General features: G+C 47.7%; 1 protein-coding gene across 1 annotated transcript; it reads left to right on the top strand.

Annotated features, from left to right (window-relative positions):
- The first annotated feature begins 7,628 nt into the window (after positions 1-7,628).
- On the top strand, positions 7,629-8,726 carry LOC123174810 (BTB/POZ and MATH domain-containing protein 1-like). Its single transcript, XM_044590093.1, has 2 exons — positions 7,629-7,776; positions 7,891-8,726. The coding sequence occupies exons 1-2, from the start codon at positions 7,629-7,631 to the stop codon at positions 8,724-8,726; spliced, it is 984 nt and encodes a 327-aa protein (XP_044446028.1).
- The last annotated feature ends 4,070 nt before the right edge of the window (positions 8,727-12,796 follow it).

Genomic DNA, 12,796 nt, shown 5'->3' with positions numbered 1-12,796 from the left:
TTGGAGGACCAAGAGATCAGGGACGGCCCAAGGTAGACACAGTACCCCGAGGTGGAGCGCCGTGTGTCCGGGCAGCCGGCCCAGTCCGCATCAGAGTAGGCGACGAGGTCGGTGGAGGCGGAGGCCGTCAGCGTAAGTCCCAAGGACTGGGTGCCGCGTATGTATCGGAGGATACGCTTCACCAGAGTCCAGTGAGAGTCGCGCGGAGCATGCATGTGAAGACAGACCTGCTGAACAGCATACTGCAAGTCGGGGCGCGTCAGGGTCAGGTACTGCAAGGCGCCCACAATGGAGCGGTAGAATGCTGCATCAGATGCAGGCGAACCCTCCAAAGCGGAAACCTTGGCCTTGGTGTCGACGGGCGTGGGAGCGGGCTTGCAGTTAAGCATGCCAGCTCGGTCGAGAAGCTCATGGGCATAGCGCTGCTGATGCAGGAAGAACCCATCTGGCCGCCGAACCACCTCAATGCCAAGGAAGTAATGCAGAGGACCCAAGTCCTTCAGGGCAAACTCATCGCGAAGACGAGCAGTGAGCCGCTGAAGAAGCGCGACAGTGGATGCCGTCAGAATGATGTCATCGACGTACAACAGCAAGTAGGCCGTGTCAACTCCGTGATGATACACGAAGAGGGACGCATCGGAGCAAGTCGATGTAAATTCGAGCGTCTGCAGGAAGGCGGCGATGCGCTGGTACCAGGCCCGAGGTGCCTGCTTCAACCCGTAAAGAGAACGGGAGAGCAAGCACACATGATCTGGATGCATGGCGTCGACGAAGCCGGTGGGCTGCTCACAGAACACCTGCTCAGCTAGGTGGCCGTGTAAGAAGGCGTTGGACACGTCCAACTGATGCACATGCCAAGCTCGGGACACGACTAGCTGGAGCACAACGCGGATCGTGCCCGGTTTAACAACCGGGGCAAATGTGCCGGTGAAGTCCACGCCCGCGCGTTGCCGAAAACCCCGAACCACCCAGCGAGCTTTATAGCGCTCGAGAGTGCCATCCGGACGGGTCTTGTGCCGAAAGACCCACTTGCCCGTGATGATGTTGGCACGGGGCGGCCGAGGGACGAGCTGCCAGGTACGGTTCCGCTGGAGCGCGTCAAACTCTTCCTGCATCGCAGCGAGCCAATGAGGATCCCGAAGGGCGGCTCGAGCTGACGATGGGAGAGGAGACGGCTCAGAGACGGAAGCAGCGAGAAGGTACTCATCACTGGGGTACCGCGTGCTTGGTCGGAGGGTGCCAGCCCGAGAGCGGGTCATCAGGCGGGGCAGCGGGTCCGGAGTGGAGACGGCGACGACGAAGAAGAGCCCGCCTCCTCCGAGACCGCGGCGGGCGAGGCCGCCGGTGTGGTCGAGGCCGGGGATGCCAGGGGCGTCGCGGGCTCCGAGGGAGGTGCGGCCCCTAGGGCAGCCAACCGAGGAGAAACTCGACCCGTGGCGCTGGGGGCACCCTCAAAGCCGGGAGGCGGCCCAAGAGAGGCACGGGAGCAGCCGTCATCGGGAGCGGGCAAAGCCGTAACATCCGAAGGTACCTGCTGAAACGGAAAAACCATCTCATCAAAGTAAACGTGTCGTGAAGTGATCACCCGATGTGAGATAGGATCATAGCAGCGGTAGCCTTTAGTGTTGGGGGGATAGGCGAGAAAGATGCAGGCCACAGACCGAGGTGCGAGCTTATGAGGAGCAGTGGAAGCGATGATGGGGTAGCACAGGCAACCGAAAATGCGGAGCTCAGCATAGGAAGGTGGCGTGCCAAACAAGAGGTGATGAGGTGCAAAATTCCCGCGAGTGCGACAAGGACGAATGTTAATGAGTAGTGATGCGGTGGCGAGTGCGTCGGGCCAAAAACATGGTGGCACGTTGGCGTGAAAGAGGAGGGTGCGAACGCAATCATTAAGAGTGTGAAGCACACGCTCAGCGCGGCCGTTTTGTTGCGAAGTGTACGGGCAGTGAGACGAAAGATCGTGCCGTGTGTGGCGAGAAGGTTGCGGATCGCAAGGTTACCAAACTCCTTCCCGTTGTCTGTTTGCAACGCATGAATGGGACGTCCAAACTGCGTGGAGACATAGGAGTAAAAAGCGGTGAGAGTGGCAACAGAGTCCAACTTTCGCCGCAACGGGAAGGTCCACACATAGTGCGAAAAATCATCAAGTATGACAAGGTAATAAAGATAGCCCGTGTTACTTGCAACAGGAGAGGTCCAAACATCACTATGAATTAACTCAAACGGGTATGATGCGACATGCGAGGAAGTGCTAAAAGGAAGACGAACATGTTTGCCGAGACGACAAGCATGACAAGTGTGATCGTCGATCTTATTACACGTGAATGAAAAACTCCGAAGAATATGACGAAGGGTGGCGATGTTGGGATGACCGAGACGAGCGTGCCAAAGGTCCACTCCGGCGGAAAGCGCCATGGGTGCAGCGACGGAGGAGGTAGATGAGTGGACCGGGTAGAGCTCGTCGGGGCTGTCACATCGATGGAGCACCATCCGGGTACGGGCATCCTTAACAGAAAAGCCAAACATGTCAAATTCAACGGTAACAGGATTTTCACGTGTAAGAGAACGAACGGAAACAAGATTTTTAATGATGTCAGAAGAGACAAGCACATTAGAAAGATATAATGGCATGAAGTTAGAAGGAAAAGCAGCATGGCCGACATGAGTAATAGGCATGGAAGAACCGTCACCCACGGTAATGTGAGCAGCGGTGTGAACGGGGTGAGCGGCAAGAAGGTTACCGGGGTTGGCGGCCATGTGAGCCGTGGCTCCGGTGTCCATATACCAGTCGCCACCGCCAGTGTACTGCTGCGGCGTGGGGGCGTGTGGAGGCCCGCTAGGAGCGCGGGGTCCCAAGGCGCCGGTGGGAGAGCCGGGGCGGACGGCGCCGGCTGAGGCGGGGGCGCCACAAACCCACCGACCGGAGGCAGCCCATAGACCGCAGAGGGGCCGTAGAGCGGCACGGGCTGGTACGCCTGAGGGGCCGCGTGAAGCGCCTGTTAAGCGGCCGGGCGGGCCCCGAAGAGGCCCGGAGCGGGGGCACGCGGTATAGGCATGGAATACGCGTGCACAACCCCGGTCCAGGGGTTCTGGCCGGCCTGCCAGGGCGCCGGGGGAGCTGCGGCTGCTGCTGGCGCGGCGCCCCGCCGGGCGCAGCCGCTGCTGCTGCTGCTGTTTGCGGCCGCCGCGGCCACGGCGGCCCCCGCGGCACTGCTGCTGCTGCTCGGAAGGAGGCGGCGGAGGAGCCGGCTGCGGTTGCGGGTAGGGGAACCCGGGCGGCGGCGGCGCCTGGAAGGGGCCCGGGGCGGGCCTCGGCGGGGCGGTGGGCGCGCACCGCCGCGAGTACCGGCGGTGAGGGCGGTGTGGGTGGCCCGGGTGCGTGACATCCGCATCCGCCTCTCCTCCAACTTCAGGTAGGCGACGATCTTGGGGAACGTCGGGTTGGTGATGAGGGGGATGTTGGAGGCGGCGTTCCCGAAATCGTCGCTCAGGCCGGCGATGAGGGTGCTGAGGAGGAGCTCGTCGGAGACCTTCTCACCAAGGTCACGGAGCTCGTCAACAAGCTTCTTGAGGCGCATGCAGTAATTGTCGACAGACGAGTCAAGCTGCTGGCACCCAAAAAACTCACCGTGCAAGAAAACCCTGCGTTGGAGCGCGTTGTCGGTGAAGAGGCTGCCGAGCTTGGTCCAAACGGCGTGAGTATCATCGTCGGCGGAGACCACCGTGTGGAAGAGGTCCTTCGAGATGGTGGTGTAGAACCAACGAATGAGGGTGGCGTCGATGGACATCCACTCCTCATCGTCCTCCATGAAGCGGGAATCCACGGAGCCATCGATGTGATCCCGGATGTTGTACTCCCGGAACACAAGGGAGAAGTACGTCTTCCATGCATAGTAGGTGGAGGTGAGATGGTCGAGGACGACGGGAACCCGAGCGAGGATGTTGAGGTCGCGGATGACGACGGGATCGGGGCCTTCGAAGGTATTGGTGCGGCGGCTGCGGGTGGTGCCGTAGGAGCCAGGGGAGGCCATGGGGAGACGAGGGCGGCGACGTCACGCGAGAAGCGGCGCGGCGGGTTGGGGGGGGGGGGGGCGGCGCACACGGGGCGGCGGTCGCGGCGGCGTGGGGTACGCCGGTGGCGACGGCGGCAGGGGGTGGCGGCGGCGGCGGCGGCGGTGATGAGATCGCGGCGGCGGCACAGGGTTAGGGTTAGGATCGTAGGTATGATACCATGTTGGAAACGAGAGTTTGACAATGCTTCACCACATATTGATCGCGGTGCAAAGCGCATGTATATATGGAGTACAAGATGAGTCACAACCTCAACTGTACAATGACTAGGAGGTGGGCCAGGCTATACAATATACATGCACAAAACCATATATTCAAAGAAACAATGCGTGACTACAGTTGTCGCCGCCACAGCTCTCCCATCTTCGTCGGAGGCACTGGTTGGGGCAGAGACGTGTCAGCCGGTGGACGAGGCAGTACGAGCGAGCGTTTGCCGCCAGATTTCGCCGTTAGCGACTTCCTGGAATCATTCCTCGTCGCCACCAATGGCGCTGACAACCGTTGCGAGCGAGAGACTGAGAGGGAGAAGAGAGATTGTTCACAGGAAAAGGAGAGTGGATGTGGTGCGTTGGGGGAGAGATAAGGTAGCACTTATGGTGAGTGGGTCTCGTGTGCACGTGTCGCGTTTTTTGCGGTTGAACATGTCCAATGCGCCAGCGTGGGAAAAGCGACCAAGAAGCAATCATTTACCGGAGTCGTTGGAGACATCGCTGGCACTGGGCCGTCGTTGGAGACATCGCTGGCACTGGGCCGTCGTTAGCCACTAAGAACTTTGTTTTATAAGAAGCAACAACAACCATTATATATATAAACACACACACTATATAGATATACTCATGTGAGTTTGTATGTTGCATGTGTACTATTAGTCAAAACCGAGACTATGTACGTGTACTATGTACTATATATACGAATATTTGGATAATATATATCCTACTCTTTAGGTGGTATGTACTATTTTTTTAGTATATATTGTTTTATACGTACTAATATGAAGCAAAATTGAGAAAAGAATTTTTCAGGACTGAAAATCCAAGGTGTTACGGCAACTCAGTTAAGTCAGATTTTTTTTCCGGCTTTTTTCGAAGAAGGATTTGTAAATTTTTATTTGGGATCAATTCATTTTCTTTTTATTTTATCTTTTCTTTATTCTTTATTGCTTTTCTTTTCTTTTTACTCTTTAAAAATGCACTAACTTTTTCCAAATTTGATGGACTTATGTCAAAATCGATGAACTCTTTTGCAAAATGGATAAGTTTTTTAAAGTTTGTGAACTTTTTTTCGAAATTGTTGAACTTTTTTCCAAAATCAATGAATTTTTCCAAAATTTGTGAACATTTTTTCAAACTTGATCTTTTTTCCAACATCAATTAACTTTTTTCAAATTGGTGAGCTTTTTATCAAAATTGATGAACTTGTTTTCAAAATTGATGAACATTTTTTCAAAATCGATGAACTTTTTCAAAATCTAGTGAATTTTTTTCAAATTATTGATATTTTTAAAAGACTGTGAACTTTTTTTCAAAATCAATGAACTTTTTCGAACTTTGAACTCTTTTTATCAAAATCAATGAACTTGTTCAAATCCATGATTTTTTTTCAAAATTCTGTGTTTTTTGGAATTTGTGAACCTTTTTCCAAAAATTGAAGAACTTTTTCCAAATTCGTGACTTTTTTAATTCAAAAATCCATGAACTTATTTAAAATATGTTAACTTTTTAAAATTTCAAGAAATTTTTTAAAATATGCAAACTTTTTCAAATCCATGAACTTTTTCAAACTCACGGCCTTTTTTCCAAATTAGTGTACTTTTTTCAATTTGACAAACTTTTTGAATTCGTGAACTTTTGTGAATACATGAACTTTTTGTATTTGTGCTCTTTTCATGAATGTGCAAACTTTTTTGAAATTTGTGAACTTTCAAAAACATCCATCTGCGAGCAAACTTCGTGTCTCGTGCGACCGATTGAAGTTTTGCTGGGCTGGCCCAGCAGCATCACCTTCGAGCGCTAGTAAGCTAAACCGACACTGAGAGCGTCGGTTAGGAGCTCCTTGACCCTTCCCGATGCATGATCCCTCGTAGCGGTGGAGGCCTCGGCTCTCTGGTTCACGTTCGCCGCGCAAGAAGGTCGCTGGCGCTGCATGAGGTGGCGCAGTGAACAGCGGGACCAGCTGGAGCCAGGCGCCGCACGCAGTTTGGCTCGCCGACAGAGCATCTTCATTCGATGATGGATGTGCATGTTGACTCCTATGTCTCATTGTTGACGAGGATCCCCTGAGTCGGCCCAGCAAATGGATTATTCTCATGGAACACATCCCGACAACACATGTATGACTATCTTGATTCTGTCATAAAAATGTCATGGATGTACATGGGTGACAGAAAACACGATCTAATGTGAGTCTGTGACAAAGCCGTATCATCACAGATGCGTCTTTTTTTGTAGTGTTGGAACCTATCTTGTAGAGGCTTCAAATCCCCATAGGCAACTATGAATGAAAATATTCAGGTGGGGACTTGATCCCAAGTGACCATTCAAAAAATACTGCTATATTAAACCGGTGGCTTTCAATTTTCTGGTTTTTTAGCCTCCTACCAGCTCTCACTTCGCCAATCTGGACCATCCATTGAAGATCTATCGGCCCACATACAGTTTCTCTATTGTTACAACCTAAGAGTAACTCTCAAATTGGCAAGTAGAGAAACTCCATCATATAAGAAGTGACTCCATTATCATATTTCCCATTTAGAATAGACTATTGGGAAACTTTGGAAATTTATCGTTGCTCGCAAACGACCACTAACTCCAAATCCACGCAAGTGAATTACAAGAAACAATCACAAGGTTAGATTATCAGTAAACCACCAGTCTTGCTTTGTTTGACACATAACCACCACTTTCGAGACAATGGTAAAGCACATTTAGGCCACAAAAATGACCGTTGGGAGTAAAGCGTGTTTTGACCGAGAATTTGACCGATGGGACTAAAGTGCATTTTGCGATAACACTGATTCGCAGCTAAAACGCATTTTTGGATAACACATAACATTAATTCATGGCTAAACCGTGTTTTGACCGAGAATCTGACCATTGGGAGTAAAATTCATTTTTGGATAACATTGATTCGTGTCTAAAGCGTGTTTTCGGATACCACTTAACATTGATTCATGGCTAAGGCGGTGTGACCTCGAATCTGACAGTTGAGACTAAAGCGCATTTCGGCCGTCTGGCCATTGGGTGTAAAGTTTATTTTGGGATGACGTTGATTGACAGCTAAAGCGCATTTTAGGATAACACATAACATTAATTCACAGATAAAGCGTGTTTTGATTGTGAACCGACCGGTAGTACTCGAGAGCCCTAAATAGGGGTAGGGCTGGACCACGGTAGGCATACTCCATAGTCGCACGTCCTTTCCCTCACGAGTAGTGCCACCGTACCTCCTTCCCCATGCGCGCCAACATCACCATCAACCCCTCCCCAGCCAATTAGCGCCTACCTCCCCTACTTTGATGGCTTGAGAGCAGTTCTCCCCATCCAGAAACCACCCCCATGAATTTCTTTGCACAAACTCCAATCTCGGAGGAGCCCCAAAGGCCTAGAATGAGGGCGTTAGCATCATTATGCACCCCTTCTGTGGTCCAAGGAACACACACTTTCAAGATTGCTGGCTACAGCCTTCAAAGGGGCCTCGGCGTTGGTAGGTACTTGTCGTCCGCCGCCTTCGATGTTGGCGGATACTTGTGGCGCATTGAGTACTACCCCGATGGGGAGATGGAGATGAAAATTGGGGACTATGCATCCATTTCCCTAGATTTTGTGAGCACCAACTCCGAGGTGAGGGCGTCCTTCGAGGTCAGGTTGGTCGACCAAGCCAACAAGCTGCCGCCATTGGTGTTGCTCTCCCAAAAGATGCCGATAGTGTTTCGCTCTCATCCGCCACCCTATGTAGGCAAAGACTTCCTGCAACCATCATTGTACCTGCAGGATGACAACCTTGTGATTGAATGTTCTATCACAGTTCTAGCAGAATCCAAGGTGGCAGTAACGGCGACTTCCGTTGACATTCAAGTGCCTCCCTCAGACCTATCTAATAATCTCGGAGAATTACTTAAGGCGGGGGAGGAAACAGATGTCACATTCGAGGTTAGAGGGGAGAGTTTCCATGCACACAAGAATGTGCTTGCAATGCGGTCACCGGTCTTCAAAGCGGTTCTCTTTGGGCCGATGGGCGACAAGACAAGGTGGACCATGAACATAGAAGGTATACAGCCTGCTATTTTCAGTGCATTGCTTCACTTCATCTACACAGATTCATTACCTTCCATGGGACATCTTTATGGAGATGATGGTGAAGAAATGGTCAAGCACTTGGTCGTGGCCGCAGATAGGTATGCCATGGAGAGGATGAAGGTCATATGTGAGAGCATCCTTTGCAAGAATCTTAATGTTCAGAATGTCACTACTACTTTAGCTCTAGCCGACCGTTATCATTGCAACCAACTCAAAAATGCTTGCCTTGAGTTTATCACTTCTCCAAATAGAGTACAAGATGTGGTGGAAAGTGAAGAGTATGCTAAACTCAAAAGATCCCGTCCTGCTATCATAGTTGATATTTTTGAGAGGGCAACTAAGTCCCGCAAAATTTAGCATGCTCATCCTTGATTAGCTATATAGATAATGAACATTTGGCTTCCAATTTAGTTTCCCATGATATTTCTGCCAAGAGCGGGCTTTTGCAAAATGATCTCTGTATGTGATGATATGCATCACCTTAATTATATCTTCTATGTAATAGCTCATCTTATATGTGAACATTAATCTCTGCTAGCTCGCTAGTGTTCTCTAAAATACTATAGTCTTTGAACTAAACAATTTGTTTATTGTCACACATTTTCTATTTGTGTGCTCCTTGAATTTATCAAAGCACTACCGGTGAGTATCCTAAATAGGTGCATGTCATACTCTCTTTTTTGCAACCTAGGTGCTGAACTACTTCTGCAGCTCTATCATCAGAGATGTTCATAGGAGCAAGAGAGGATTTGTTGTAATTAACTATAAGACCGGTAGATTCAAAGAATCTATGCAAGATGTTTTTGATATTGTCTGATTGAAGTAGGTTGGAATATTGGACAATAGGATATCCCAGACCAAAACATTCATCAATAGATATTTTTGTTTCATCATCATGCCATGCCTCATTAATCACAATTTGAAGCAATTCAATAGCCAAAACACATAGCAACAGAGAGACTGGGTCTCCCTGTCTGGCCCATCTCTTACGTGTGATTTTCGTACCAGGAACCCCATTGAGGATGATGGAATTTCTATATTGAAAGGCCACATGATTTCCAAATCCATCTAAAAGGTGCAGGGGAATTAGGAGGATTCCCAATTAATTTCATTATAACTTTTTTGTTGGAATGTCTGTCCCCACACCGTAGAAGCTCCAAAATCAACACTACCATTCAAATCAACCTACATTTAGAAATATCAGCCAATGCCTCTGATACGTCCATTTTGCATCATGCTTTTATATCGATATTTATTGCATTATGGGCTGTTATTACACGTTATGTCGCAATACTTATGCCTATTCTCTCTTGTTTTACAAGGTTTACATGAAGAGGGAGAATGCCGGCAGCTGGAATTCTGGGCTGGAAAAGGAGCAAATATTAGAGACCTATTCTGCACGGCTCCAAAAGTCCTGAAACTTCACGGAGGTAGTTTTTGGAATTAATAAAAATACTGGCAAAAGAATCAACCAGAGGGGGGCCACCCACCATCCACGAGGGTGGGGGGCGCGCCCTACCCCCTGGGCGCGCCCCCTGCTTCGTGGGCCCCCTGGCAGGCCTCCGGTACCCATCTTTTGCTACATGAAGTCTTTCGCCCTGAAAAAAATCAGAAGGAAGCTTTCGGGACGAAGCACCGCCGTCTCAAGGCGGAACCTGGCGAAACCAATCTAGGGCTCCAGTGGAGCTGTTCTGCCGAGGAAACATCCCTCTGGGAGGGGGAAATCATCACCATCGTCGTCACCATCGATCCTCTCATCGGGAGGGGGTCAATCTCCATCAACATCTTCACCAGCACCATCTCATCTCAGACCCTAGTTCATCTCTTGTATCCGATCTTTGTCTCAAAACCTCAGATTGGTACCTGTGGGTTGCTAGTAGTGTTGATTACTCCTTGTAGTTGATGCTAGTTGGTTTATTTGGTGGAAGATCATATGTTCAGATTCTTTATGCATATTAATACCCCTTTGATTATGAACATGAATATGATTTGTGAGTAGTTATGTTTGTTCCTGAGGACATGGGAGAAGTATTGCTATAAGTAGTCATGTGAATTTGGTATTCGTTCGATATTTTGATGAGATGTATGTTGTCTCTCCTCTAGTGGTGTTATGTGAATGTCGACTACATAACACTTCACCATTATTTGGGCCTAGGGGAAGGCATTGGTAAGTAATAAGTAGATGATGGGTTGCTAGAGTGACAGAAGCTTAAACCCTAGTTTATGCGTTGCTCCGTAAGGGGCTGATCTGGATCCACATGTTTCATGCTATGGTTAGGTTTACCTTAATACTTCTTTTGTAGTTGCGGATGCTTGCAAGAGGGGTTAATCATAAGTGGGATGCTTGTCCAAGGAAGGGCAGTACCCAAGCACCGGTCCACCCACATATCAAATTATCAAAGTAACGGATGCGAATCATATGAGCGTGATGAAAACTAGCTTAACGATAATTCCCATGTATCCTCGGGAGCGTTTTCCTTTATATAAGAGTTTGTTCAGGCTTGTCCTTTGCTACAAAAAGGATTGGGCTACCTTGCTGCACCTTGTTTACTTTTTTTACTTATTACCCATTACAAATTACCTTATCACAAAACTATCTGTTACCGATAATTTCAGTGCTTGCAGAGAATACCTTACTGAAAACCGCTTGTCATTACCTTCTGCTCCTCGTTGGGTTCGACACTCTTACTTATCGAAAGGACTATGATAGATCCCCTATACTTGTGGGTCATCAAGACTCTTTTCTGGCGTCGTTGCCGGGGAGTGAAGCGCCTTTGGTAAGGAAAAATTTATATAGTGTGCTGAAATTTACTGTCACTTGTTACTATGGAAAGTAATCCTTTGAGGGGCTTGTTAGGGGTATCTTCACCCCGACCAGTAGAGCAAAGAGTTTCTCCTCAACCTACTGAACCTACTGAAAATGTTTACTTTGAAACTCCTTCAGGTATGATAGAGAAACTGCTAGCTAATGCTTTTACAGGAGATGGAACATTGCATCCCGATTTGCACCTAATCTATGTGGATGAAGTTTGTGGATTATTTAAGCTTGCAGGTATGCCCGAGGATGTTATCAAGAAGAAGGTCTTCCCTTTATCTTTGAAGGTAAAGACATTGACATGGTTTAGGCTATGTGATGATATGGGATCATGGAACTACAACCGATTGAAATTGGAATTACATCAGAAGTTTTATCCTATGCATCTTGTTCATCGTGATCGTAATTATATATATATATATATATATATATATATATATATATATATATAATTTTTGGCCTCGCGAAGGAGAAAGCATCGCTCAAGCTTGGGGGAGGCTTAAGTCAATGTTATATTCATGCCCCAATCATGAGCTCTCAAGATAAATTATTATTCAAAAAATTTATGCTCGGCTTTCTCTCAATAATCGCTCCATGCTTGATACTTCTTGTACCGGTTCTTTTATGATGAAGACTATTGAATTCAAATGGGATTTATTGGAAAGAATTAAATGCAACTCTGAAGATTGAGATCTCGATGAAGGTAAGGAGTCAGGTATAACACCTAAGTTTCATTGTGTTAAATCTTTTATGGATACCGATGTTTTCTGTGAATTTAGCACTAAATATGGACTTGACTCTGAGATAGTAGCTTCTTTCTGCGAATCATTTGCTACTCATGTTGATCTCCCTCAGGAGAAGTGGTTTAAATATAATCCTCCCATTGAAGTAAAATTAGTTGAACCAATTAAAGTGGAAGAAAAGACTATCACTTATAATGTTGATCCTATTGTTCCTACTGCTTATATTGAGAAACCACCTTTCCCTGTTAGAATAAAGGATCATGCTAAAGCTTCAACTGTGGTTCGTAAGAGTAATACTAGAACACCTAGACCCCTGAGCAAATTAAAGTTGAACCTAGTATTGCTATGGTTAAAGATCTCTTGGTCGATAATATTGATGGGCATGTTATTTACTTCTGTGATGAAGCTGCTAGAATTGCTAGACCCGATACTAAGGGTAAACATAGACCTGTTGTTGGCATGCCTGTTGTTTCTGTTAAAATAGGAGATAATTGTTATCATGGCTTGTGTGATATGGGTGCTAGTGCAAGTGCAATACCTCATTCCTTATACAAAGAAATTATGCATGATATTGCACCTGATGAGATAGAAGAAATTGGTGTTACAATTAAGCTTGCCAATAGAGATACTATTTCACTAGTTGGGATTCTTAGAGATGTTGAAGTCTTGTGTGGGAAAGGTAAATATCCTACTGATTTTCTTGTTCTTGGTTCCCCACAAGATGACTTTTGTCCCATTATATTTGGAAGACCCTTCTTGAATACTGTTAATGCTAAGATAGATTGCAAAAAGGATGTTGTTACTATTGGTTTAGGGGATATGTCTCATGATTTTAACTTTGCTAAATTTCATAGACAACCCCATGATAA

This window comes from Triticum aestivum, chromosome 1D (genome assembly GCF_018294505.1).
Source record: "Triticum aestivum cultivar Chinese Spring chromosome 1D, IWGSC CS RefSeq v2.1, whole genome shotgun sequence".
In the NCBI taxonomy this organism is placed as follows: domain Eukaryota; kingdom Viridiplantae; phylum Streptophyta; class Magnoliopsida; order Poales; family Poaceae; genus Triticum; species Triticum aestivum.
This window is presented reverse-complemented; position numbering and strand designations above follow the sequence as displayed.